This window comes from Cnephaeus nilssonii, assembly GCF_951640355.1.
Source record: "Cnephaeus nilssonii genome assembly, chromosome: 13".
Taxonomy (NCBI): domain Eukaryota; kingdom Metazoa; phylum Chordata; class Mammalia; order Chiroptera; family Vespertilionidae; genus Cnephaeus; species Cnephaeus nilssonii.
Genome location: NC_137084.1, coordinates 2,124,463 through 2,149,477, shown reverse-complemented (window position 1 = coordinate 2,149,477; position 25,015 = coordinate 2,124,463). Strand labels below are relative to the sequence as shown.

Genomic DNA, 25,015 nt, shown 5'->3' with positions numbered 1-25,015 from the left:
CGTGTAAACCGCCCTCCAGAGGAAACTGCACGCAAGGTAAGAAATGGCAGGCCTGTGTGAACAGCCAGAAAGGCTGGTTACGTGATTCTGATCTAGAAGCGCACTCGGTTCACAGCCGATGCCATCGATAGCAGCCCTTCCTGCCCTCGTTCGAGGCTCAGGACGCACGGGGAGGGAGGAAGTGGCGACGCTGGTTGGAGCCAGAAGCCTGGCCTCTGAGGGCAGCCAGCCTGGCTCCTCCGCACCAGCCGGGCCAGCAAGACCCCCCACCCCCCACCTCTGGTCCTGTGTGACTGGTCCTGGGGCCCAGGGGCAGGGCTGGGGCCTGGGGGCTCAGCAGAACGGAGCAGCTCGTTCAAGGCGGGTTCAGGTCCCTTGGCCCCAGGGCCGTGAGCCCTGCGGCGCCCACTCCCAGCTCCTGCGGCCCCTCCCCCCTCCCCCGCCCGGAAAACCACCTTTCCTCCCAAGTCCAGACGTGGGGAACCCGACTGGCCCCAGCGTGCGTGACAGAGGCGACGGCGAGGGGGCAGCCTAAGGAACAGGTTCCCAGGAAGAAGAATCTGCTCCGGCACCAGAGAGCTTGAGACCACGTTTATTGAGCGTTCAGCCCCTGCCGCCCTCCAGGAGCCCCGGGGCCGGGGCCCGGCTCAGGCCCACGAAGACCCCGACCCCCAGGACCAGGGCCACAGCCGCCAGCAGCAGCGCCACCCCGAGGAGAAGCCTCGGGTCCGAGTTCCCGGCGGAGCCTGTGGAGGGCGAGGCTGTCAGGGTGGCGGCCCTCCCTCCAGGCCTGGTGGCCTCCGGCCGCTGCAGCCGCGCCGGGCCTTCTCTCTGCCCCACGGAGTGAACATCTCCTGCCCTTCCCATGGAGCGTCCCGCTTAGCTAACAGCCCTGGCGGCCAAGGCCGAGGGGCCGCCCACAGGCCCGTACCTGCGGGCCCCGGCACGGGCTCCTGCCTGTAGGAATCCACAAAGCCCACGGGCCCCGGAGAGCTGGCCACGTCCTGCGGCTCGGCCGTGTCCCCGAGGCCCGGCGCGGCCCGGCGCTGTCCTGCGGGGGAGGAGGGCAGATGGGGCTGGTGTCCGGGCCCTAGTGGCCCAGAAGCCAGGACAGATGGATGCAAGAACACAGACTCACGGGCAGTCCTGGAGCCGCAGGGAGCGGAGCAGGGCTCCAGCCCCGACGGGGAGCAGGCGGAGGCGCTGCAGAAGAAGTAGACCTGCGGGAGGAGAAAGGCCGGGGCGGGGCTGGCTCGGGCCCTGGACGCAGCACCGAGGCAGGGACCCCGGGCCCAGGCGGGCGGGGGAGCATCTGGGCCCGCGGGCCAGGACGGAGGCTGCGGCCGCTGCTGGGGGGGCACAGCGTGTGCGTGCTGCCCCCCACCACCTCGTGTGGAACCCCTGCGTCTCTCCTTCCCGACGGCCCAGGTCCTGGTGGGCAGGGGCCCCTGCCCCAGCCCTTGGCCTGTCCCCCGCCTTCCTCCAGCTGCAGAGCCCCTGGGAGGCCGTCTTGCTCCCGAGCGACTGAGTGACAGAGGTTTCGAGAAGGTGGGGCTTGACCAGGCCTGGCCCCCGAGCCCAGTGCCCGAGGGCAGGGGAGGACAGGCTGGCACGCTTGTGAACAGAGTCCAGGGCGGCGCCCGAAGGAGTAGAGGCCGGAGATGACAGCCTGCACCCTGAGGCCGGGCAGCGCCTCATCCCGCGGCCAGGGCCTCGGTCCCCGGTCGTGACGGGAGAGGCTCACAGCTGAGAAGGACTCCGCCGCCCTCAGGTGCCACCCGTGAAGTCTCCCTCCATGGGACACACGTGTGGCTGTTTAAGATGTAGAGGGCGCCCGGCGGCGGCTCAGGGGCTGAGCATCGACGTAGGAACCAGGAGGTCACGGTTCGATTCCCGGTCAGGGCACAGGCCCAGATTGTGGGCTCCATTCCCAGTGGGGGGCGTGCAGGAGGCAGCTGATGGATGATTCTCTCTCACTGTGTTTCTATCTCTCTCTCCCTCTCCCTGCCTCTCTGAGATCAATAGACATTTTTAAAAAGTAAAATAGAGGTCTGTGTGTGTGAATGTGAAAGGTACGTATTGCTCAGTGAACAAGAGCTATACAGCGGGGGGGTGACACTGTGCCATTTGCACGTCGTGTAGGAGCCTAAGGACACCGCGGTCACCGTGTCACCTTCCGGAGACGCTGCCGGGCAGACAGACGCCCAGCGGAGTAGGGCGGACACGCTGCAGCGTCAGGCGTGACGGGGCTCAGCCTCCGGTGGATGGCATTCCGCCCCCCGCTCAGTTGTTCACCCGTCACCTCGGCTGCCCTGAGGCCGGGCCTCCAGGACACCAGGTGAAGGGAGCCCGTGTCGGCACCAGCGGGCCGGGCGCCGAGGGATGCAGTGACAGCAGGCACGGGGAGCTCAGAACGGGACACGGGCTTCTCACCGGTCCCCTGAGGGCGCTGCCGGAGCTGGCGTTCAGGAAGGCGAAGGTGGCCACGGTGAAGCGCTGGTAATGCGCCGGGAAAGGCAGCGCGGCCCCGTCCAAGGCCACCAGGCGGGTCCGGTAGCTGTCGCCCTCGAACGGACACCTGGGAGGAGGAGGAGGAGGCCACCACTGAGGCGGGGGAGGCGGGGGGGCCTGGGGGAGCCCGGGGAGCCCGCAGCCGCCACCTCTCACCCGTCGGACAGGAGGGGCCACTGCGGCTGCTGGAAGGGGCTGGCGCCGGGGGCGGCCCAGCAGCGGTGCAGCACCAGGGCCAGGCGGGGGTCCGTCCTCCGCAGGAGCCGGACCTCCACGGGCACGGGCTCCAGCAGCCGCCGCACCAGCGGGTAGTCCCGCTCCCCGAAGTAGGAGCCGAAGGTCTCGTCTGCGGGCAGAGGGCGGTGAGCCTCGGCTGCAGTCCGGGGGGCGGAGGAGAAGGCGGGGGGGGCCCCCCAGGACACGTACCCTTGGCGATCCGCAGCTCGAGCCGCAGGGGGCCGGGCTGGGCCACAGAGGCGGGCGCCGCGGGCGGGAGGACAGCCGCCTGGAGGGGCAGGAAGTCGCTGCCGTTGAAGACACAGCGAGCCTGCAGCCTGACGGGGGCGAGAGGGGGGCCCGGGTCAGCGCCCCAGGTCCACGCCGTGGGCGCGACACACAGGGCCCCGGCGGGCGGGTGGGCACCGGGGGCGCTGGGGTGACGGGCACCCCGCCTCGCCTCTGCCCTCCTCGCCCCCCGGGGACAGCTCAGGCCGGGCTGCCCTCTCGGTGGGGGCCAGCGATGGAGGCCGGGCCCGGGGCTCAGGGCCGGCACGCTCACCTCGTTCTGGCGTTTGAAGCTCCCTCGTTGCCTGCCAGTCAAGCCTGGCGGGCAGACCTGGGTTTGAATCTTCTTAGCCATGTACTTAGCATGCACTTAGCATGCACTGGCCACGGGCCCCCAAGCAAACGGCTTAGCCTAAGCCTCAGTTTCCGAATTTGTAAAATGGCAGTAGCCCCTCCCCCGAGGGCTGGGGCAGGGTCAGGGAGGTGACAGGACGCCCAGTGTGGTCCCGTCCCCTTCGTGTCGCTGGGTCTAGGGTCCCTCGCCAGCTGAGTGCCCTCAGTCTTGGCGGGGCCACACCCAGAGCCCCGAGGTGTCTGCAAGAGTTGCTGACCCCACCTGGCCGTCCCACTCCCCACCTCCCCCCACCCCCCGCTGCTGAGTCTCTACCGCTCCCTCCGCTTGAGACAGGGCCCTGGGTGCGAGCCTGGGCTGCTCTGGGTGGGGGTGGGGGTGGGGGGGGGTGGGACCTGGAGGAGACACCCGCAGGCGGTCGGGGCCTGGCACAAAGTAGGTGCTAACAGGCATTCGTGCTCATGCCCTGACCTCAGGCCTCTGGTCCTGGAGCCCCCACGGCCCCTGCTGGGCTGCGGCTGCTCCCGGGGGGGCCACAGAGCCCCCGGCGCCGGGCTGGACGGACCCTGGCCAGCTGCCTCCCTCCTCTACCCGCGGGCCTGAAGCCCGACAGCTTGTCTCCCCCCCCCCCCCTTCGTCCTTAGGGGCTTTTTTTTTTAAAGCGAAGTCACCTGCCCCAGACCCATGGCAGCCGGGTGGGGAGGAGACACCCGGGCGTTGGTCCGCGTGGTGCCAGGCGCAGGGTGCCCCCAGCCACGGGTAACTGTTCGCTGGGGGTGCCCAGTCCCTGCGCTGGGTCCTGGGAGGGGTCAAGGCGGGGCTCCGAGGGCCGGGCCGCAGGCAGGTGCTCACAGCAGCCGAGTGAGGGCCTCGAGGGGGGCTGGGCCGAGGTCACAGGCTGCAGGGTTTGAACCTGAACCCCGAGGGCCCCAATCCCGTTCTACGCTCACCCACGCGCCCTGCACCCCAGCCCACGTCCCGCCTTCGATGGGAGGCTCGCTCACCGGAAGCTGCCGTCCCGGGTGACGGCGCCCCGTGGTCCCACCTGGACATCCATGTCCGACACCAGCTGGTTCTCATAGATGAGCTGGTTGCCAACCACCTGTGGGGAGACATCGGGGTGAGCGCGCGCACACACACACACCCCCGCAGCCCCCCTCCCCGCCCCCCGCCCCCGCGCCTGCCTGGACGGTGGTGCCGCAGTGGGTGAACGGGAAGTGGAAGACGAGGAAGGACTCCGTCTCCTGGGCGGGGGGGCAGCGGGCGGGGGCGTAGGCCAGGCGGACGGTGGCCAGCGTGACCCTGTGCGCCAGGGCCGTCTCTCGGGACACCGCCAGGACGAAGTGGCCGTCTCTGGAGCACTGGACCGTCGCTGGGACAAAGGCGGTCGGACTGGTCGGGGCCTCGGGGCCGAGGCGTGTCCGGCACGGACCGGGCGGCTGCTGCCCGCCGGGGCTGGCCGAGGAGCACGGACCCGGGTTCTCCTCTCCACTGGGGCCGAGCCCGCCGAGCCAGCCTCCCCGACCCGGGTCCTCACGCATGAACCGTCGCCCCCCGTCTGAGAGGGAGATCCCCATCTCACTCCTCACCCACCCGGAGGCTCTAGATCTGAAGCTAGGGGAGCAGCCGGCCAGCGGGCTCAGGGGTGGAGCGAGGACCTCTGAACCAGGAGGTCAGGGTTCGATTCCCGGTCAGGGCACAGGCCCGGGCTGCGGGCTCCATCCCCAGTGGGGGGCCTGCAGGAGGCAGCCGGTCCATGATTCTCTCTCACCGTGGATGTTTCTCTCTCCCTCTCCCTCTCTCCTTCTCCCTCCCCTTTTCTCTCTGAAATCAGTTAAAAATAAGAGATAATTTAACAAATAGAGGAGGGGGAGCTGTTCGTGCGGGCGGTTCCCGGGGCACCACGTGGCCCCTCAGCGGTCGGCCCTGCAGTCTCCGCGGGCCAGGCTCTGGGAGGAACGGGAGAGAAGGCCTCCTACGGCTTCAGGGTTCAGAGGGTGGGACCCGGCTGGGCGTGGAACGTGGTACCTGTGTTGCCATAGTAACAGGGAACATCCCTGGTGTTGTCATAGCAGCAGCCAGCCTGCTGACAGGCTTCCTTTGAGCTTCCTCTCGCCAAGCAGGGGATGTGCCCCGAGTCCCCCCGGCACTGCTCCGGGCTCGGGCGGGTGCCTAGGGCTGGCGGCAGACGGGGAGGACGTGAGGAGGAGCCGAGGCAGCAGCTTGCAGGGAAGTGGAGGGCGTGGCTTCCTGAGCCCAGTAAAGGGCGGCCAGGCCCCCCGATAGGTCCGGGGTCAGCACACAGGAGAGTCCTACGTACCAGTGTCCTCCGGCTTGTCAGCTCCCCAGGTCTCCACGGTGCCCCCCTGGGCGCCGGCCCACGTGGGGTGGGTGGGGCCCGATCCAAGGGCTGAGGAGGCAGGGGTTGGGGGGCTGACGCTGGGCTCTGCGGTGGGAGGGAGCTCGCGGGTGTGCGGGGTGGAGAGTGAGAAGCTGGCGGATGGGACCAGCCGGCCGTCCGGCGTCGTCCAGCCGGGGGCGGGTTTGGGACAGACCAGGGTGAGGTTCCGGGCCTCGTCCACACGGCCGTCGGGCAGCAGAGCTTCGACAAACACGCTCAGGTGGGAGCGCCCGGCCTGCAGGTGAGAAGGCAAGTGGGAGCAGCTGGGGGCCGCTCCGCAGCCAGGCTGATGGCCAGGTCTCAGTCCCCCCTCGTCCACCAGCTCACTGAGTGATGGGGGTGCCCAGGCCTCCCTGGTCCCTGAGGGGCCTCCCAGCCCGGCCCAGGGGCTCTCCCCAGAGGGGCGGGAGGCCCACCTTCGCCAGCACGTGGCAGCCTTTGTAGTCAGCGGAGAAGACGGCTTGTCCCTCGGGCTTGGCCGTAACCCAGTGGTAGCAGCTGGAGCAGTTGTTCACCTCAAATTGGTTCCCGAATTCATCTGCAGCGGGAGAGGGGGGAGAGGCTGAGGGCCGGGGGGAGAGGCCGGGGGCCGGGAGAGAGGCCGGGGGGGGGCCGGGGGAGAGAGGCCGGGGCTGAAGGTGAAGCCAGAGTCGGTGCGGTCTGCTGAGAAGACTCCCCCGGTTCAGGAGCAGGAGACCGGGTTCCAGCCTCTGCTTTGCTAGTCGCTTGCTGTGTGGCCTGGGCAAGCCCCTCGGCCTCTCTGGTCCGAGTTTCCACCTCTGTGAGGGGACAGTGGCCTCCGCTGGCCTTGGACCTTTCAGGCTCGGGGTCCCCGACAGCGCTCCGCAGCAGGTGGGAGCGAAAGTGGCGGAGAAATAAGCAGGGCCCGGCCCTGGGCTGCGTGTTGTGTCCGCTCTTCCCCGTCCTGGGCGGAGGCAGCTGAGGCCGGAGCGGGAGTGCGGGAGCCTCCCCACGCCGGGCACCTGGGCTGCGCTGAGGGTTTGCAGGTTAACCGGGGTTCGCAGCCACTTCACCTGGGCCACCTGCTCCGCGCCCACCGGCTGGTCAGCCCGGCACAGCCAGGGCACCTCAGGGGTGGGCGTGCCCCCGCGTGTTCAGGCCACGGGCACATCTCTCCCATCGGACGGTGAGGCCCGGGCTGAGGGCCAGGGGGCTGCTTAGGGTCACAGCTTAGGAGCCAGAAAGCTGAAGCCCGGCCGCTCACAGAGGTGGAGGCTGATGGGAAACCCACCTCCCTCTTCTCCCGCCGGCCGCACCGGGCCTCAGAGAGAGCGGCCCCCGGCCTCCCGGAGCGGCGGGCGGGCACTCGCAGTGGCCAGGTGGCTCGTGGACTGACCGACACGGCGACGCTGCCCGGGGGACCAGCCTTCCTCCCCCGCCCCCCTGTGTGGTGGGGGTGGGGATGGGGGTGCGGGGCAGGGGGCCCCTCCTCTTGCTGTCCCTGCGATAGGGAGAGGACCCCAGCCCCCCTGCAGCCAGGGCGTGGGGTCCCCGGGTCAGCTGGCACTCACCCATCACCTTGAAGCGGACGGTGCGGCCTTCCGGGGGGAGCACCAGCAGCTGCATGCCCTCGGCCCCACAGTCGTAGCTGTGCCGCAGGCCCGGGGCGCCAGGCGGGGCCGCCAGCAGCAGCAGCAGCGGCACCAACCCGCGGCCCCAGGCCAAGGCCAAGGCTCCGGCCATCAGAGCCGCCATCAGCGCCGCGATCCCAGGGAGCCCTCCCAGCTGGGGCCGCGCAGGCCGGGCCTTATATGGGGGCGGTGGCAAGTGGGCGCTCTCAAGGCAAAGGGGGCCCACCTGGGGGCGCCGGCCGGCTGGGGCTGTTAGAACTCCTGCCCGGAGGGCCGGGGAGGTGCCTCCCAGCCGGGCCCTGTCAGCGAGAGCGGCCCCCCGGGCAGCTGGGCTCATGCGGCTCAGGTGGGTGAGCGGTGCGGGGGCGCTGAGGGCAGATGCGCTGCAGGTGGGCTGTGGGGCGGATCCATGGCGGGGGGGGGGGGGGGCCCTGCAGGCTCACCCACTGCCCTCAGGTCCCCTCCCTGCCCAGCCAGACTCTCGGGGCCTCGGGCTGAGCTGCAGGGGGGTGGCGGGCAGCAGCCGGGTTAGTTTACCCCCCATTCCTCAGGCCCCGGAACCAGCCCGCGTCACGGCCCTGCCCCAAAAGCTCGCAGCCGCCTGGGGCAGGAGAGGGACATCGGGGAAAGCTTGGCAACGTCTCCCGTTGCTCACGCTGGACGGCCTCGGCGCCTTAGCCCAACCCCGCGCCATCCCGGTGCCAGGCCTCACGCCGCAGCCGGGCTGCGGGCGGCTGGGAACCCGGTGCCGGCCTCCGTGCGCTGTCCATCCGGCGCCGTCCTAAGAACCGGTCCGTCCAGAACAGCCCGGCGCCCGGCCACCTGCAGGCGGGCACAGCCCAGGGCTCGCCGGGGGTCGCTCTTGACGGTCCTCTGGGAGGATGTCACCCCGTGGCTTCCTGCCACACGTGGCCCGGGGCCGGGCAGAGTCCCGCTCAGCGAGTGCCATGCTCGGGGTGCGGTGGGGCGGGTCCGCCCCGGCCCCTGCCGGCGGCGAGGCCCACGCCTGCCTGAGCTTCGGGTTTCCTGTGTGAACCGGGCTGAGAATGCTCGCTTGGTGGCATATGTGGCGATGCAGTGATTTTCAACCTTTGTCATCGCGTGGCACACACCAAAAATATATTTTTGGCTGATCTGACAAAAAAAAAAAAAGGTATCATTTTGATTAATTCACACCGGGCAGCTGTGGTTGTGTTGGCTGTTGTCTTTTTATTTTACGATCTAAGGGACAAGAGGCCAGAGCCCCTGACTGAAGAGTCGGGAATCAGGATTGCATGTTTTTAAAAACCCTTGTGGTTGGGGTGTCACCAAGAGGTGGGGTCCAGGGTGTGTGTGGGAGGCAACCGGTCCACGTTCCTCTCTCACGTTGACGTTTCTCGCTCTCACCCCCGACTCCAATCTAAAATAATTTTTTTTAATGTTGTGCCTCGCCCAGCCGTGGTGGCTCAGTGGCTGAGCATCGGCCTGTGAACCAGGAGGTAGAGTGGTTTGATCCCCGGTCAGGGCCCAGGCCCGGGTTGTGGGCCCGATCCCCAGTGTGGGGCCTGCAGGAGGCATCTGATCAGTGATTCTCTCTCCTCACTGATGTTTCCATCTCTCACTCCCTCTCCCTTCCTGACATCAATAAAAATATATTTGAAAAAGAGAATTTCAGACTCACTGCAAAGAATTCCCATATACCCTCCGCCCTGCTTCCTCCAGCTGGAGCTGGTGTTCTGACTCCTGCTCTGTCCACACACACACTCCTGTGCCATTGGAGAGCTAGTCACAGCTGATTCCTCCCACCCCATAAGGTCTCTAATGCCTGTTTCTTAAAAACAAGCAACCACAGTCACAAGATAAAAATCAGGGGCTCAGCACTCCTGTACCCAGTTGTGTAATCTGCAAACCTCGCCCTCGGTTCGTCCACGGCGGGAACCAGGACTTTTATGGCCGGGAGGAAGGTGTGTTTTCGTGAGCCTGGTTCCTAGACCAGGGTCCCGTCCCAGGTCAGGGTCATGTCGCCTTGGCCGCCTCCCACCTGGGACGGCCCCTGTCACGCTCCCGCCGTCACCCCCTGGACACCGCGGGGGCGTGCAGGCCGGGCGCGCTCGCGTTTCTCTGCGGCGTCCTCCTGGTGAGAGGCAGGCGGGGCCGAGACCGAACACGGACGGAAACGGGGCTGGAGCCGACACCGCCTCCTGAGTTCTGGACGTCGAGAGGCACGTCTGCGTGCGTCCAGATTTCCTCTTCTTACCGGGACCCCCGGCGGGTCGGACCGGGTTCGGGCCCCCTCACGGCCTCGTATGAACTCCATCACCTCTTAACACCTGTCTCCTCCAGGAGGGCCGGTCTGAAGCCGGGGCCTTAGGGCTTCAGCATGTGAATGGGGGGCCGGGGTGGGGTGGGGGCACTGTTCAGCCGTGGACAGGCGGGGCTGCTGGGGGGGGGGAGGTGTTGGCCCCAGCGCTTTCCACGGGGTGTCCTGCCGCCGCCCACAGGAGTGGTGCCTTGGGTGAGGGGGGGCCACCAGGCTTCTCCACGGGGCCCCGTTTCTCCTTGTGAACACAGGACTCGATGGGGGGCCGTGGCCACTGCTCCTCACAGCACGGTCATTCCTCCTGTGTGCGTCGCTCTCTCCTGGGACGAGGGCTTCCCCTGACCCCGATGGGCGTTTGTGGGGGGCAGGGTGGGCTTTGGGGGACAGGGAGGCCGGTGGCCAGGAGCGTTGAGAGACCTGGATTCCATGCTGCTCACTGCTCAGGAGGGAAGGGCCCGCCCCCCCCCCTGTAAAGTGGGGGTGAGGGGGTCCCGGTGGGGGTCCCGGTGGGGGTGGGATGGGTAACACGTAGAAAGGTGTTTCCTAACTGACCACGAACCTCGCCCGTGAGGAGAGCGTGGCCCCCGAGGCCCTGGAAAGGCAGAGGAAGACAAGGCCTTGGAGAAAAGGGGTGCCAAGCTGTCCCGGAGGGGGAGCCCCGAGCCCTGGGGGAGATTCCGCCTTTGTCCAAAGGCTCGTGGGCGCCAGCTCGTCAGCCTGGGAGGGTCCCAGCTCCTCCACTCACCCACCAGGGACCTCGGGGAAAGCACTTCCCCGGCCTGCACCTCGATTTCCCCACCTGTGCAATGGGTTCATCACTCCCCCTAACTTGCAGGCGTGGGTGAGGGTGACATGTCAGCCCGTATAGCGCGGAGAACAGAGTCTGCAGCGAGCGAGCATTCGAACCCGACGGTGATTAATTCTTCATCTGTGAAATGGGGGTAAGAATAAGGTCAACCTGCCCGGTGGGCGTGGCTCAGGGGCGGAGCGTCGACCTAGGAACCAGGAGGTCAGGGTTCGATTCCCGGTCAGGGCACAGGCCCGGGTTGCGGGCTCAATCCCGTGTGGGGCGTGCAGGAGGCAGCCGATCAATGATTCTCTCTCATCATGGATGTTTCTCTCTCTCTCTCCTCCCTTCCTCTCTGAGACCAATAAAAATATATTTAAAAAAAAGACTAAGATCGCCGAAACTGGTTTGGCTCAGTGGATAGAGCGTTGGTCTGCGGACTGAAAGGTCCCAGGTTCGGTTCCGGTCAAGGGCATGTACCTTGGTTGCAGGCATATCCCCGGTAGGGGGTGTGCAGGAGGCAGCTGGTCGATGTTTCTCTCTCATCGATGTTTCTGACTCTCTATCCCTCTCCCTTCCTCTCTGTAAAAAAATCAATAAAATATATATTTTTAAAAAGACTAAGATCAACCTAAGTGGATGCCATGAGATTGAAGTGCTCATTACGTGTTAATTCTCCGTCTGTCTCTCCTGCTAATAAAACCAGGGGCAGACCCACGGGCAGAGTTCCCCACCCCAGCGGGTCTAGCAGCATCGCCGACCCTCCCCCAAACTCGATACAAATGCAAACGTCCAGGCTGCACCCAGGCCTGCTGGACCCTCAGACACATCGGGGTGCGCCCGGCAGGCGGCAGGCGGGGATTTGCTGGTCTGTACCTCGCAGGCCCCGCCTTGCTCTGGCCTCAGGTCCGAGGGCCCGCCTGCCCCCTGGTCCCCTGCAGCTCCGCTCAGCCTCAGCCCAGCCCGGCGGAGAGGACAGTCCGGGGCCGAGGACCGGGACCCTCAGCCTCTTCCCTCTCGGCTCCCGTGAGGAACGCCCCAGCACAGGTCCCCGTCACTCAAGCTTCACTCGGGACCGCGGGCTCCGGCCTGGGGATTAAGCTCGCCGAGTCGAGCCCACGGGGGCGCACCCTTAGCCTGATGTGGGGGTGCTGAGTTCTCAACATGTTTTTGTTGGTGGTGGTTTTTTTAGAGAGAGTGGAAGGGAGGGGGGAGGGGGAGAGAGAGACATGGATGTGAGAGACACATCGACTGGGCCAGGGCGGGTCGGTTGCTGCGGCTCCCGCCTCTGCCTCGGGCCGGCGAGCGCCCCGGCTCCGGCTCCTCCCAAGACCCTTCTGCTCAGAGGCTCTGCCCCAGCTCTGGGTCCGGAGCCCCGGGCAGAGGCGCATCCTGCCCTCCTGGCGTCCGTCCATCTGTCCGTCCTCCTCGCGGAGACAGTGAGCTCCCGCTGGCTGCGGCGCGTGCTGGGGCGGCCGGTTCCCACGGTGGGAGCCCACAAAAATAAACACCACGCTGTTCTTCAGAAAAGGGCCTCTTCCTGTGTCAGTCACGTTCACCAGCTGTCCTGGGGGGGGGGCGGGCAGAGGAGCCCCACCAGCTGTCCTGGGGGGGGGGGGGCGGGCAGAGGGCCCCACCAGCTGTCCTGGGGGGAGACCAGAGGGGCCCCATCAGCTGTCCTGGGGGGGGCTGCCAGAGGGGCCCCATCAGCTGTCCTGGGGGGGGCGGGCAGAGGGGCCCACCAGCTGTCCTGGGGGGGGCGGGCAGAGGGGCCCCATCAGCTGTCCTGGGGGGGCGGGCAGAGGGGCCCATCAGCTGTCCTGGGGGGAGACCAGAGGGGCCCACCAGCTGTCCTGGGGGGGGCGGGCAGAGGGCCCCATCAGCTGTCCTGGGGGGAGACCAGAGGGGCCCCACCAGCTGTCCTGGGGGGGGCGGGCAGAGGGGCCCATCAGCTGTCCTGGGGGGAGACCAGAGGGGCCCCACCAGCTGTCCTGGGGGGGGCGGGCAGAGGGCCCCATCAGCTGTCCTGGGGGGAGACCAGAGGGGCCCACCAGCTGTCCTGGGGGGAGGCCAGAGGGGCCCACCAGCTGTCCTGGGGGGGCGGGCAGAGGGGCCCACCAGCTGTCCTGGGGGGGCGGGCAGAGGGGCCCATCAGCTGTCCTGGGGGGAGACCAGAGGGGCCCACCAGCTGTCCTGGGGGGAGGCCAGAGGGGCCCACCAGCTGTCCTGGGGGGGGGAGGCCAGAGGGGCCCACCAGCTGTCCTGGGGGGGAGACCAGAGGGGCCCACCAGCTGTCCTGGGGGGGCGGGCAGAGGGGCCCCACCAGCTGTCCTGGGGGGAGACCAGAGGGGCCCACCAGCTGTCCTGGGGGGGGGCGGGCAGAGGGGCCCACCAGCTGTCTTGGGGGGAGACCAGAGGGGCCCACCAGCTGTCCTGGGGGGGGCGGGCAGAGGGGCCCACCAGCTGTCCTGGGGGGAGACCAGAGGGCCCCACCAGCTGTCCTGGAGGGGCGGGCAGAGGGGCCCACCAGCTGTCCTGGGGGGGCGGGCAGAGGGCCCCATCAGCTGTCCTGGAGGGAGGCCAGAGGGCCCCACCAGCTGTCCTGGGGGGGCGGGCAGAGGGCCCCATCAGCTGTCCTGGGGGGCGGGCAGAGGGCCCCACCAGCTGTCCTGGGGGGGCGGGCAGAGGGCCCCATCAGCTGTCCTGGGGGGGTGCGGCCAGAGGGCCCCACCAGCTGTCCTGGGGGGGCGGGCAGAGGGCCCCATCAGCTGTCCTGGGGGGGCGGGCAGAGGGCCCCACCAGCTGTCCTGGGGGGGCGGGCAGAGGGCCCCATCAGCTGTCCTGGGGGGCGGGCAGAGGGCCCCACCAGCTGTCCTGGGGGGGCGGGCAGAGGGCCCCACCAGCTGTCCTGGGGGGGCGGGCAGAGGGCCCCACCAGCTGTCCTGGGGGGGGGGGCGGGCAGAGGGCCCCACCAGCTGTCCTGGGGGGGCGGCCAGAGGGGCCCCACCAGCTGTCCTGGGGGGGGGCGGGCAGAGGGCCCCACCAGCTGTCCTGGGGGGAGACCAGAGGGGCCCCACCAGCTGTCCTGGGGGGGGGCGGGCAGAGGGCCCCACCAGCTGTCCGCGGGCTCCGGCCTGGGGATTAAGCTCGCCGAGTCAAGCCCACGGGGGCGCACCCTTAGCCTGATGTGGGGGTGCTGAGTTTCAACATGTTTTTGTTGGTGGTGGTATTTTTAGAGAGAGTGGAGGGGAGGGGGGAGGGGGAGACACATCGATTGGTTGCCTCCCCCTCAAGCCCCCACTGGGTCCAGGGATCGAACTTGCAACCCAGGTACATGCCCTTGACCGGGAACGGAACCCACGACTCCTTGGTGCACGGGCCAGGGCTCTAACCACGGAGCCGCCGGCCAGGGCTCAGCCTGTGTCACTGTATCTCCAAGGTGCTGGGCACTGAAAGAAGGGTCCGTGGCCCCGAAGCTTCGTCAGCCACGGGAGTAAAGACTGAGGGCCATTCAATGCACACGTCCTGGTTCAGTCCTCGCATCCTAGGACGTTTTATTTTATTTTTTAAATTGATCCTAGGGCGTTCTAAATAAAAGCTATATTGTCCTCGCCCTACGCCTATACCCATTGTTCCTCCAGAAGGGAAATAAAGGGACTTGTATAAGCACCTACTGTGTGCCGGGCGCTTAGTGAGGGCACCTCTTGGCACAGCCTCGGAGGCAGACACCGTCGCTCTGTTCACAAATGCCAAAAGGGGGCCCAGCAAGGGGCGCGGCTCACCGCGGGGCAGGGCTGCAGGGCTGGGGTGGGCAGCCAGGCCCTGCGCTTCCCACTGTCCCGCCCTGCCTTCCTGGCCCCGGAGCCTGGGCCCCTCCTGAGCCGGCACTGAGCCGCCGGATGCCGCAGAGGAGCAGGGGCTTCTCCGAGGGCGCCGGGCCGGAGGGGCTGCCGGGCGGTGGGGGGGGACAGGCCGTTCCTTCCTCCTGCACGTCCACACGCGGGCCGCTCTCCAGGCGCCGCCCTGTGCCCGGCCGGGCAGCTCAGTGGGTTAGAGCTTCGCCCCGATACGCCAAGGTTCGGGTTCCATCTCCGGTCAGGGCACGTACAAGGAGCAGCCGGTGAATGCATCAACAAGTGGAGCAACAAGTCAATGTTTCTCTCTAAAATCAATCAATAAAAGCTGTTTAAGAAGCACCTGCCTCTGCACATGTGGGCTCAGTCCCGGGCACACACCTGTCTCCCACGTGCACGTGCCCTGGCCTCTGTAACGCCTCCTTTGTCCAGGGATGGGGTGAGTGAGGGAGTCGGGGTGGGGGGGGAGCGGGGCGGCCAACAGTCAGGTCCCTTCCCCATCGAGCAGATGAACGTTCCTTGAACACCAGTGTGACAACCCGCTCTCCACTGTCCCCGCCTCTCCCGACCCCACCCCAAACACACACACACACACACACACACGCACACACCGCCTCCCCCGACCCCACCCCCAAACACACACACACGCACACTCGGGCTGAGAGGATTTCCTCCCTCAGCCTCACTCACCGCCGCCTCCTAACAGCGCTCGGCTGGCTGCCACCAGAACGGCCTGCCTGCAGGGCTGGGACCCTGTGCGCCCCCCCTGTGCCCAGGTAAGGAGGTGAGGCCGGGCCGGGCCGCGGGGTGCCCTCTCTGGAGTTTCTCCGGGGAAGAGGCTGTTCCCTGCTAGGATGGCAGCGGGCTGGGTTTGCTGAAGACTGGAGGGGGACTGGTTTCTCCAGCGTTAACTGGAAGCTCAGCAGTCTTGGGGTAACAGACCCGAGTTCACCCGCCAGAATGTTGAGGAGTCGGGATGAGACCCAGGTCTCGGACCCCAAAGCTCGTGTTCTCGGCTCCACCCTAACAAGGCAGGGCCGGTGCTGGGCCCTCCGAGGCCGGAGGCAGGGCTGACTGCAGCCAGCGGGCCCATCTGGGTGCTGGGGGGGTGGGGGGGGCAGGGGCCGGTGCTCTCTGAGCACCCCCAGGGGGCCTGGGCCAGCAGCTGCTGGGCGGCAGGGGATGCCACGGTGCAGAGGGGACGGCACGCTGTCCGCCGGCAGAGCCCGGCTCCGCGCTGGCCCTGAGGACGGTGGGCAAGCTGCTTCTCCGAACCTCAGTTCCTCTTCTGAGAAGGGGGCCCGCACAGGTCACGGTGTGATTGCTCCACAAACTAACGCTTAGGAAGGGTGAGCTTTCGCAGGGAGCACGGGCCCCACATACAGCTCCCCACCACCTGCCTCATCCCAGCGCCAAGGGGCTCATCTGCCAGGAACATTCTAGATTGATCTCCCAGGACCTCACCCTGCAAGGAACGTGGTCCCTGGCGAATGGGGTGGACATTCTCATCCTGGCCGACAGGGATTCCCCTGGGAAGAGAGATACCCTCCCCCCACTTCCTCCTCTTCTTCCTCATCTCTCACTCGGAGCAGAGGGAGGAAAGAAAATGGGCTGAGCGCCAACCCGTTCCTTCTCTGCTCGTCTATCGTCTGGGTGGCTTTGGGGCAAGTTAAACACCAGAGCCTCAGTTTTCTCATCTGCACAATGGGATGGAGAGAAGAACTGCACCTTTCTCGCAGTGCAGTCAGCAAGAGAGCGTCCGTGTAGGAAACCTACCAGAGTCCTGGCGTGCCTGGGGGCCCGGAGGCAACCCGAGTCCCCCCACCTGCCACCCGGCCCCGCCTCCTCCGCCCTCAGTCAGATGGTCAGGTTCTCCGCGAGGCTGTGGGCCGGAGGCTGGCTTCTCCAGCGATTCCGTTGGCATCTGTGGCCGGAGGGCATGGCCCAGTGAATGAATGAGAGCAGGCGGGGTTTCCTGGGGCGGCCCCTGCGCAGCAGCTCCCACCTGGTGGGGTGGGGGGTGGGGGGCTTCTACTGGAGGCCAGCAGGCAGTTCCTCCTGCTCAGCCCTCCCCACTCTTATCTTAGTTCCTCTTCAACCATCAGAGGAGGGGCTGGCTCCTTTATTTACTGTCAACACACCCAACCGGCCGCCACTGTGGGAGCAAAGGGCCCCAAGGAGACTCCGCAGAGAGACAAGGTCAGAGGCTGCTGTGGGTGGGGGAGGGAGGACATCCCTTAAAGGCACAGGCTCCGTCCGTTCATCCCCCCAGGCCCGCTGAACCCTCCTGCCCTTGAGGGGACGCCTCAGCCACGCCTGTTCTCCCGGGGTCCTCCGGGCCCCACCTTGTTCCCATGTCTCCATGTGAGCTCGGCCAGCTGCTTAATGATGATGACCACGCTGACATCCATGTGGGGTTGCCGCGTGCCGGTCCCGTTCCACATGCTTCTGTACATGAGCTCATTGACTCCCCCACCCCCCCCCGCCCCGCTGAGCGAGGCCACGCTATGCCTGACATGCATGTCGCACAGAGGGAGGCTGCACGGTCAGCAGTAGGGGAGCTGGGAAGTCATCGTCACTTCCGATTCCCAGGGGCCTCGGCAATCCCATTCTGAGTCAGACCCCCGTCTCCTGGCCGGGGCCCCCGTTGCCCTGCCTGCCCACCTCCGTGCCTGCTTCTCTCCAGGGCAGCGCCCGGCATGTGGGCCAACGTCACGGCGAAGCCGCTCTGCCCGCTCCTGGAGCACATGACCCGCCTGCAGGGCCACGGCAACTCGAGCATCCGCTACATGGACCACGCGGCGGTGCTGCTGCACGGGCTGGCCGCGCTGCTGGGCCTGGCGGAGAACGGCCTGGTGCTCTTCCTGGTGGGCTGCCGCATGCGCCAGACCGTGGTCACCACCTGGGTGCTGCACCTGGCGCTGTCCGACCTGCTGGCCGCCGCCAGCCTGCCCTTCTTCACCTACTTCCTGGCCGTGGGCCACTCGTGGGAGCTGGGCACCACCTTCTGCAAGCTGCACTCCTCCGTCTTCTTCCTCAACATGTTCGCCAGCGGCTTCCTGCTCAGCGCCATCAGCCTGGACCGCTGCCTGCAGGCGCTGCGGCCCGTGTGGGCGCAGAACCACCGCACGGTGGCGGCGGCCCACAGGGTGTGCCTGGCGCTCTGGGCGCTGGCGGCGCTCAACACGGTGCCCTACTACGTGTTCCGGGACACCGTCCCGCGGCGGGACGGGCGCATCATGTGCTACTACAACCTGCTGCTCCTGAGCCCCGGGCCCGACCACGACGCCACGTGCAACTCGCGCCACGTGGGCCTGGCCGTCAGCAAGTTCCTGCTGGCCTTCCTGGCGCCGCTGGCCATCATCGCCGCCAGCCACCTGGCCGTGAGCGCGCGGCTGCGCCACCGCGGCCGCCCGCGCTCCGGCCGCTTCGTGCGCCTGGTGGCGGCCGTGGTGGCGGCCTTCGCGCTCTGCTGGGGGCCCTACCACGTCTTCAGCCTCCTGGAGGCGCGCTCGCACGGCGACCCGGCGCTGCGGCCGCTCGTGTGGCGCGGGCTACCCTTCGTCACCAGCCTGGCCTTCTTCAACAGCGTGCTCAACCCGCTGCTCTACGTGCTCACCTGCCCCGACATGTTCCGCAAGCTGCGGCGCTCCCTGCGCAGCGTCCTGGAGAGCGTGCTGGTGGAGGACGGCGAGCTGGGCGCCGGCAGCCTCCGCCGCGCCTCCTCCGCCGCCGCCCCCGCCCTGCGCGCCTCCCGCGGGCCCCGGCCGGCGCGCCTGCTGGGCTGGCTGCGCGGGGGCCGCGCGGCGCCGCCCGCCAAGGGCCGGGGGCCCCAGGAGGAGGAGGGCCCCCTGAACCGGGCGCTGAGCAACACCTCCGGTTAGAGGCGCGGCCGGCAGCGACCAGCGCGGGCACCCGGAAGGCAGCGCGTTAAAATGCAGATCCCCGGCGCGGCCTCGGAGGGCTGGTCCCCAGGGCAGGCCCGGGAGTCTGCATTTTAAAGTGCCTGCGTGACCCAGCGAAGCCTTTTCCGCAAGAGTTAAAGCCACCGCTCTCCGCCCTGTGCGCGCCGCCGGGACCTGCATGGCTAACCCCCAGGGGGCCACATCCACCCGGTGCCGCTGGGCCACCGACCACATGGGGTTAAGACCCCAGTCCTCAAACTGGGGCAGCGGGCGCCCTAAGGCACACAGGACGCATCTCCTTGGAGCTCAACTTTACCAGATTGGGGCGGGGGGGGGGGGGTAACGGGTTTTTTTTTACAGAAACTAGTGATGTTTTGGAGAAGTGAGGAAGGTTGGGGAGCACCGTTCCAGTCTCAGCCAATGGTGACTGAGCCGGACGCTGTGCCCACATTCCAGGTTAGCGATTGGCCCAGAGCAGGTCTGCCCGCCGACCACTGAGCATCCCCGCTCGGTCACTGCAGTGGTGAGCACAGCCCGCACCCCAGCTGATGGAGACGGTGACCGGCCCCTCTCCCCGCGCAGTTTACAGGTGGAAGAGCAAAGGGGTGCCACGGTCACGGGTTCGGGAAGTGAGGGTAGCCATAGTGCAGTGGGCGGCTTCAGTCTCCGTGTTTCCATGGGGACAGCAGCTGCCGGGGTCACAGCCGTATTTCCCAGCTAATGTGACACCTCTGGGTGCCCGGTGTCCCATGGCACGCCGCGTGGCAATGCTGGTCACCCCAAGATCCTTGCAGCGCCCACCTCCGACCACACAGGCTCGTGTGCCGGATAGCCGGTCTCCCTCCGCCGCCTGCCGGAAGCGAGGTGGACTGCGCCTCCGGCTCTGCACCGGGCCTGGCGCGGAGCTGGTGCCGGCGCGTTTGGGGGGCGGAGCGTTCGTGGGAGGGCCAGTGCTCCGGGGCCACCCCGCGGGGTCCCTGGAGTCGCGCAGGCAGGTGTGCTGCTCAGGACCAGGCAGGGCAGCCCACAGCGGGTGCCCGGCCAACTGCAGCCGCCGGACAGCTGAGGAAGACACCCATGGACCCCTCGCCCAGGCCCTCCCCTGCAGTCACAGCACCGTCGCCGCGCGATCCACTCCACTCGTCTGTCTCCTCCGAGGGAGTGGGAGCTCCGCGGGCAGCGTCTGCATCCCTGGCACCCGCGCTCTGCCTGTATACAGCAGGTGCTCAATAAACACGCTTGTAGCCTGGACGGGCGTGAGTTCGGCACATCTTTGGGGCTTCTGTGGAGGCTGGTACAGGAGGGGGCTGGAGGGGAACCCCGCAACCTCCCATGTTCACCCTTCAGTGCTGAAAGCGGGTGGGGCTGGGCTCAGTGGGTGCAGAGCAGCTCGGGAAGGGATGGGAGCTGGGCTCTCCCTGCCGGCCTCCTGGTCTGGGAGGGCCGGACCTTGAGACAGAACATGCACATTTGGGGGAGTCGCCCTTCAGGAACCAGCTCCCTCAGGAGGCAGAGCGGGCTCTCCTGGGCTTGAAGGCACTTGGGGAAGGAGTGGGGGGGGGGGGGGGAGCTGAACCCCTGCCCAGCCCCTAACCTCTGCCAGGGCCCGGCTCCCTCTGGGCTGTCCCATCCGGCGCGGGGTCCCTCTCACGGAGCCAGAGTGGGCGTGCGGGCCCAGCAGAGGCGCGTGACGGGCGTGCTCGGCTCCAGGCCTCGGCTGCCGGCTCAGACCTGGGCGGCCGGCCGGGGCGGCGGCTGCAGCAGGGCCAGCGTGTCCCGCTTCTGGATGGAGCGCAGCTGCTTCTTCTTCGCCCGCTTGAGCTTGGCGGGGTTTCGGATCTGGGGTGCGAGGGCAAAGCCGCGATGAGGCTGGAGTCTCCCCCTGCTCCCCAGGGAGGGAGGCCTGGGATGGCGGCAGGGGAGGGGCAGGAGGCAGGGACGGGGCGCCACTCACCACTTGGACGACCTCGGCCTTGCGCTCGTTCTCCAGGCGGCGTTTCAGGTTCTCGGCGCGGCGCTGCTTCTTCTCCTGGGTGCACGGGAGGGGGGCGGGGGGGACGGGACGTGGGTCCGGGTGAGGCAGCCCCGTCTCAGGCCCCCGAGGGAGCGCTGGCCGTTCCCGGGGAGGAGGGCGGGTGGAGGGCCCATGGGACCACCGTGGGGGAAGGTCCCGGCTCCGCCTGAGGTGGGCACCTGGGAGGCAGCTGAGGACAGAGGCTTGGGCGGGGCTGCGGGGACTCAGACACGGGGCTCCCCAGGGGAAACTCAGGCACAGGTAGACAGAGGCCCCTGGGAGGAGGGGGGCGGTCCCCTCACCCCACCCTCTGCCCGGAAGTCCAGGTGCCCAGGTGCAGGGCTGGGAAGGGTGGAGGCCGCAGCAAAGAGGCTCTGGTTCGAATCCTGGCTCGGCTACTTCTTAAAGGGTGACCTTGGCCAAGGAGTTAACCTCTGCGCTTCACCCCATCTTTACAATGAGGACGCCCCCCTAAGCTTGTTCGGAGGAACGAGAGGAGGGGCCTGCGTCGCCCGGCCACTGGGAACGCCCAGATGGATGCAGAGGGAGACTGTCGGGGACGGAAGCCGGTTTCCAGCTTTGCTGGGTGCCGTCCCTGCTGGGCCAGGGGGCGGGGGCGGGGCGTCCAGGCTGCTGCACGGCCAGGGGCCCGCTTGGCTTTGGGACCTGAGCGGGCAGGCGTGGCCTGGGCCCCGGTGAGAAATGAGAAGTGAGACGGACTCTCAGGCAGGTCTGGGCGGACAGGGCACAGCGAGGAGGCCTCTTGCCCAAGACGGAGCTGCCGCTAGGAAGTGAGATAAGGCCTCAGCGCAGGCGACAGCCGCTCCTTCTAAGGACCTCGGGCGCTGGGGCGACTGAAGCTGGGGACAGATGACCAACCGATGACCGACCGAGTGACGGGTCCCTGCCCCCGGCGGCAGGCGGGTCCAGAGCCTGGGGCAGGTATTCATTCCTGGGGGCCTGGGATCACCAGGTGGGCGGGTCCCCTGTAGCCCGGGCCCGGTGGGTGGCCCACGCCACGGCCTCACTTTCGGCCTCACTTTCTCTGCGCGGTCCTGGGCTTCCCCGGACTGAAGGGGGGGGGGGGGGGGGGCAGGACTGAAGGGGTGGGGCGTGAGCCTCTAACCGGCATGCTCGGGCCTGGGTCCAGTTCGGGGAGCTAACTGGGGAAGAGCGGGCATCCACAGTGCTGCGCGGATGTGTGGCAGCCGCCACGTGGAGAGCGACAGCAACAACCCGGGGGAAGGCTTCCCAATCTGTCTGCTTTCCCCTGAGCAGGGCCCGGTGCGTCTCCCTGACCGTCCTCCCACCGGTGGGCACGGGCTTCCTGCCGGCCTCCCCCGGCCTCGGGCCGCAGAGCCCGGCTACGCTGGACCAACCCCGCCTGCCCTGCCCTGTGGTCCCAGACTGCACTGCTCCCGGCCAGGCTCCCCCTGGGCACCTGTGTGAGCCCCCCCGCCCCCCTTCCAGCAGACACCCCCCTTCCGGCAGACACCGGCTCTGCCCTCACCTGCCGGCGCCGCTCCTTCTCCTCCTCCAGGTGCCGCGCGAAGTCCCTGGCCAGCTTCCGCTCCTGCCGCTCCTTCATCTTCCGCTGCCAGGAGGTGCGCAGGGGCTTGTCCTGCACCATCTGGGAGAACCTGGGGGCGGGGGGGGGGGGGGGGGGCTCGTGGGGTCCTGCGCTGCACCCGCTTCTCCTCCCAGCTCGGGCTCTTTCCTCCAGCCCAGTCAGAACCACCTCCCACTGCCTGCGTCGCCCCGCAGGTCGCAGGCCCGGGCAGGCAAGGGCTCCCCTCCGGCTGCCCGCCGTGTCTTAAGCCTCTGAGGTGGGGACTCCTGTTCTGTCCATCTCACAGAGGAGCAAGCCCAGGCCCCCCGCCCCGCAGTCCCGAATCTCTGCTTGTGACCGAGTCCAGGCACCAGCCTCCGCCGCGAAGCCCTGCTGCTTTCCCCAGCGCAGCGGCGGGTGGGCAGGCACACGCTGGAGAGGGCTCCTCCCTCCTGGGGCGGCTGGAGGGCAAGTTCTCTGTCAGATCAGAACCCCTCTCTCCGGGAGAAACGTGAGCGCGGCGGGCTCGAGGTGCCACACGAGGAGAGGGATCACCTCTGGGCGAAGGCTCACGCAAGCTGCCAGGACACGCAGGTCGGGGTCCCGCCCCGGCGCCGTCCCCGGAAGGTCAGTACAGCCCTCTGGGCCATCTTCGCCCCGGCGTGCGGCACACAGCCCGTACCTTCACCCACACCTGCCCACCTCCAGCTGGTTCTGCGCTGCTCCCCCACTGGGCCTGCCTCTGACCCCAGCATGCCCCCACTGTTCCTTCTCCCCCACCAGGGCCCGCTGCCGACGGCCTGGCCTCCTGGGCAGCGACAGGGCGCAGGGTGCCCTTCGTCCCACCCAGAGCGGGACTGAGCGGCCGGCAGTGGGGACCTGGGCGCAGCCAGAGCGGCGCGCCCAGCAGAGCTCGGTCACGGCGGCCACGCTCTACCTTCACGCTGTTCAACCCGGACGCCAGCACTCACACCGGCTGCCGGGCACCTGACATGTGCTTGGTGTGACTGAGGAAATGAATTTTCAACTTTAACTTTAATCCATTTAAACGTAAATGGCCGCCTGTGGCGGTGGCCAAGGCCCGGGCAGCGCAGTTCCAGAGCCTCGCTCTGCCTGGCGATGGAAGGGGGCGGGCCTGGGCTCCAGGCCTGAGTCAGCCCGGGTGCGGGTGCGCAAGGCAGCTGGGCCGCGGCGCCTTCCCGCGGGAAATGGAGACAGACCTGTTCCGTCCCGCAGGCTGACGGGAGGGTCACTGAGACAGGGCCGCAGAAGTCCTCCGCACAGGGCTCTGCGCACAGTAGGTGCTCAGTAAACACCCCCCTTTGGAGGAGGGGCGGGCCGTCCCCGGAGCCCCGGGCAGAAGGCAGCGTTCAGCGTGAGCAGGGACAGCGGACTGCACCAGGCTCCCGCAGTGACTGCTGCCCCCCACGCCCCCTCTGCTGCCCCCCACGCCCCCTCTGCTGACACCTGGAGCCCGTGCCGCCTGGCCTCCGGCTCACCGCCAGCCACTGGAGCCGCTTCCTCCAAGGCCCCAACATCAACTCCGGGGCCTTCGGCCCTCATCCCTCATCCCGACCTGCCTGCGGCCTCTGACGGGGTTTTAACGCCAGAGCAACAGCCTCCTGACCGGTTTCTCTGGCTTCACCCCGACCGCCTGCGGTCTGCGCACCCCTGGTTTCTCTGCAGAGCCCCGTTTCCTCACATGCAACACGAGGAGAATCCTGGTGTGCAAGATGAGGCTAAACCGGCTGCCTCCAGGGCTCACTGCAGAGCAAACGCCGGGGCGTGCTGGTCCCTGTTTGAAAGGCTCACCCCCCCCCACCCCCACCCCCACCCCCAGTGCTTAGCCTGTCCTATGTCCTGTGTCGGTAACACTGTCCCACAGAGACAGATGATGTAACAGACATCGGGGTGAACAGACCTCATGCTTCAGCTGCAGTGCTGCCTGCTTCCCCTCCTCACTGGGGCGGGCAGAGGTAAACGAATGCGGGCGCATGAACTCACACGTGAGGTCCCCGGGGACCCGGAAAGCAGCATGGAAACAGCCGAGCTGTCACCCTCCCGGGGTCCCAGGGCACCCACCCCCTGAGGATCGCCGTCGGTTGTGAGCTCTTTCCAACCGGAGGGCGCCTGCAGGCTGCGCCGGGGCCCCGCCCCCCAGACCCCGCCAGGCCCCGCCGCCCCCGCCCCCCCTTCACCTCTTCTTGGCGCGGTCCTTCCACACCCGCCCCGACTTGGGCTTTCCCTTCGGGATCAACGGAACCGCCTCCTCCTCCTCCTCCAGCTTCTTGGGCGCCGGGGCCCGGGGTGGAGACCCTTTTCGCTTCTTTGGCCAAAGGCCGTCTCTCACCGGCCCCCGGGCCGGAGGGGGCTGGCTCGGCAGGTGCGGGCCCCGGGCCGAGCCGGGTGGCGGGGGGGTCCGCTCCTGCGGCGGCGGCGAGGGCTCCGGGCCCGGCGCTGGCTGTCCGGGGTGAGGTCCTGGTGACCCAGGGCCCGGCGGCTGGTGTCGGGGGGACCGCCGGGCCAGCTCCTCCGCGCTCGGGGCCGACTCCGCGCCCGGGTCTCCTCGGCTCCGGAAGGCCTGCGGGGACGCCCCTCCGGGCTGCGGCTCACGTCGGGGGGCGCTCAGGACTCGACGCCGGCTGTCTCCGGGGAGCCTCCAGGCCTGGATCTTGCTGACCCTGGGGGGACCCCGGGCCCGGACCCGGCTCCCTCCGGGGGGGCCCCAGACTGGGCGATCCCGGGCGTGTCTCCGGCTGACGTCGGGGGGACTCCAGGCCGGGCGGCCGCACACGCCGAGGAGACGCGGGCTCCCTCGGTTCCTCCCGGTCCGACTCGAACTCCGCAAGCGCTCGTCTCGCCCGCAGAACCGCGGCGGGGCTCCCGGGAGGCTCAGCCTTCAGGCCGCCCAGCCGCCGGCTGCGCCTCCGCGGGGTGTCCATGGCCCGGCCCGGAAACCCCCCAAACCCGAGCGCACGTGCCGTCTCCGGGCGGCCGGCGCCGTCCTATGACGTCAGGAGCCGCCACGTCCGTGCTGGGCAGAAGCGTCCGTAGCCAGGGCGGCCATGTTGGTTTTGGGCGGCGCGGGGGGCGGGGTCTGGGCGCATGCGCAGAGCGTGGTGGCGCATCTCGCTGTGGAGTTCCAGCTCGAGGTCACCTGCGGTCTCCGAAGGGAAGGGAGTGCGCAGCAGGGGCGGGCCGGGAGGCCCCTTTCCTGGAGAGAGGAGAACCGGGAAAGGATCCAGGG

The 25,015-nt window shown here is 68.2% G+C and overlaps 3 protein-coding genes across 5 annotated transcripts; 1 reads left to right on the top strand and 2 right to left on the bottom strand.

Moving 5' to 3' along the window:
* Positions 1 to 602: 602 nt before the first annotated feature.
* ZP1 (zona pellucida glycoprotein 1) lies at positions 603 to 7,484 on the bottom strand (the record flags this gene model as incomplete). The annotated part of the gene is made up of 10 exons (XM_079787983.1): positions 603 to 1,220; positions 2,434 to 2,578; positions 2,668 to 2,857; positions 2,938 to 3,065; positions 4,372 to 4,469; positions 4,552 to 4,739; positions 5,396 to 5,545; positions 5,688 to 6,003; positions 6,185 to 6,306; positions 7,301 to 7,484. The coding sequence occupies 10 exons, from the start codon at positions 7,482 to 7,484 to the stop codon at positions 765 to 767; spliced, it is 1,977 nt and encodes a 658-aa protein (XP_079644109.1). The 3' UTR covers positions 603 to 764.
* Positions 7,485 to 15,003: 7,519 nt separating this feature from the next.
* Positions 15,004 to 19,332, top strand: PTGDR2 (prostaglandin D2 receptor 2). 3 transcript variants are annotated; one of them, XM_079788079.1, is made up of 3 exons: positions 15,004 to 15,076; positions 16,388 to 16,499; positions 16,987 to 19,332. In XM_079788079.1, exon 3 carries the CDS (start codon positions 17,000 to 17,002, stop codon positions 18,182 to 18,184), a length of 1,185 nt encoding a protein of 394 aa, XP_079644205.1. In that variant the 5' UTR covers positions 15,004 to 15,076; positions 16,388 to 16,499; positions 16,987 to 16,999; the 3' UTR covers positions 18,185 to 19,332. The 3 variants fall into 3 exon arrangements, with proteins under 3 accessions (XP_079644205.1, XP_079644206.1, XP_079644204.1); XM_079788080.1 differs by lacking the exon at positions 16,388 to 16,499 and having other exon boundaries at positions 15,005 to 15,076; XM_079788078.1 differs by lacking the exon at positions 15,004 to 15,076 and having other exon boundaries at positions 15,882 to 16,499.
* Positions 19,333 to 19,462: 130 nt separating this feature from the next.
* Positions 19,463 to 24,777, bottom strand: CCDC86 (coiled-coil domain containing 86). The gene is given in 5 exon segments (XM_079788081.1): positions 19,463 to 20,044; positions 20,160 to 20,234; positions 21,730 to 21,859; positions 23,967 to 24,391; positions 24,393 to 24,777. Coding segments are annotated over 5 exon segments (1,062 nt in total). The 5' UTR covers positions 24,711 to 24,777; the 3' UTR covers positions 19,463 to 19,930.
* Between the last annotated feature and the right edge of the window lie 238 nt (positions 24,778 to 25,015).

Bases quoted from the DNA above. Each gene is read 5' to 3' on its own strand.
- PTGDR2 (XM_079788078.1), top strand. From the start codon at position 16,252: ATGAATGAGAGCAGGCGGGGTTTCCTGGGGCGGCCCCTGCGCAGCAGC. The intron at 16,500-16,986 runs GTCAGAGGCTGC...GCTTCTCTCCAG, and splicing joins AGACTCCGCAGAGAGACAAG to GGCAGCGCCCGGCATGTGGG.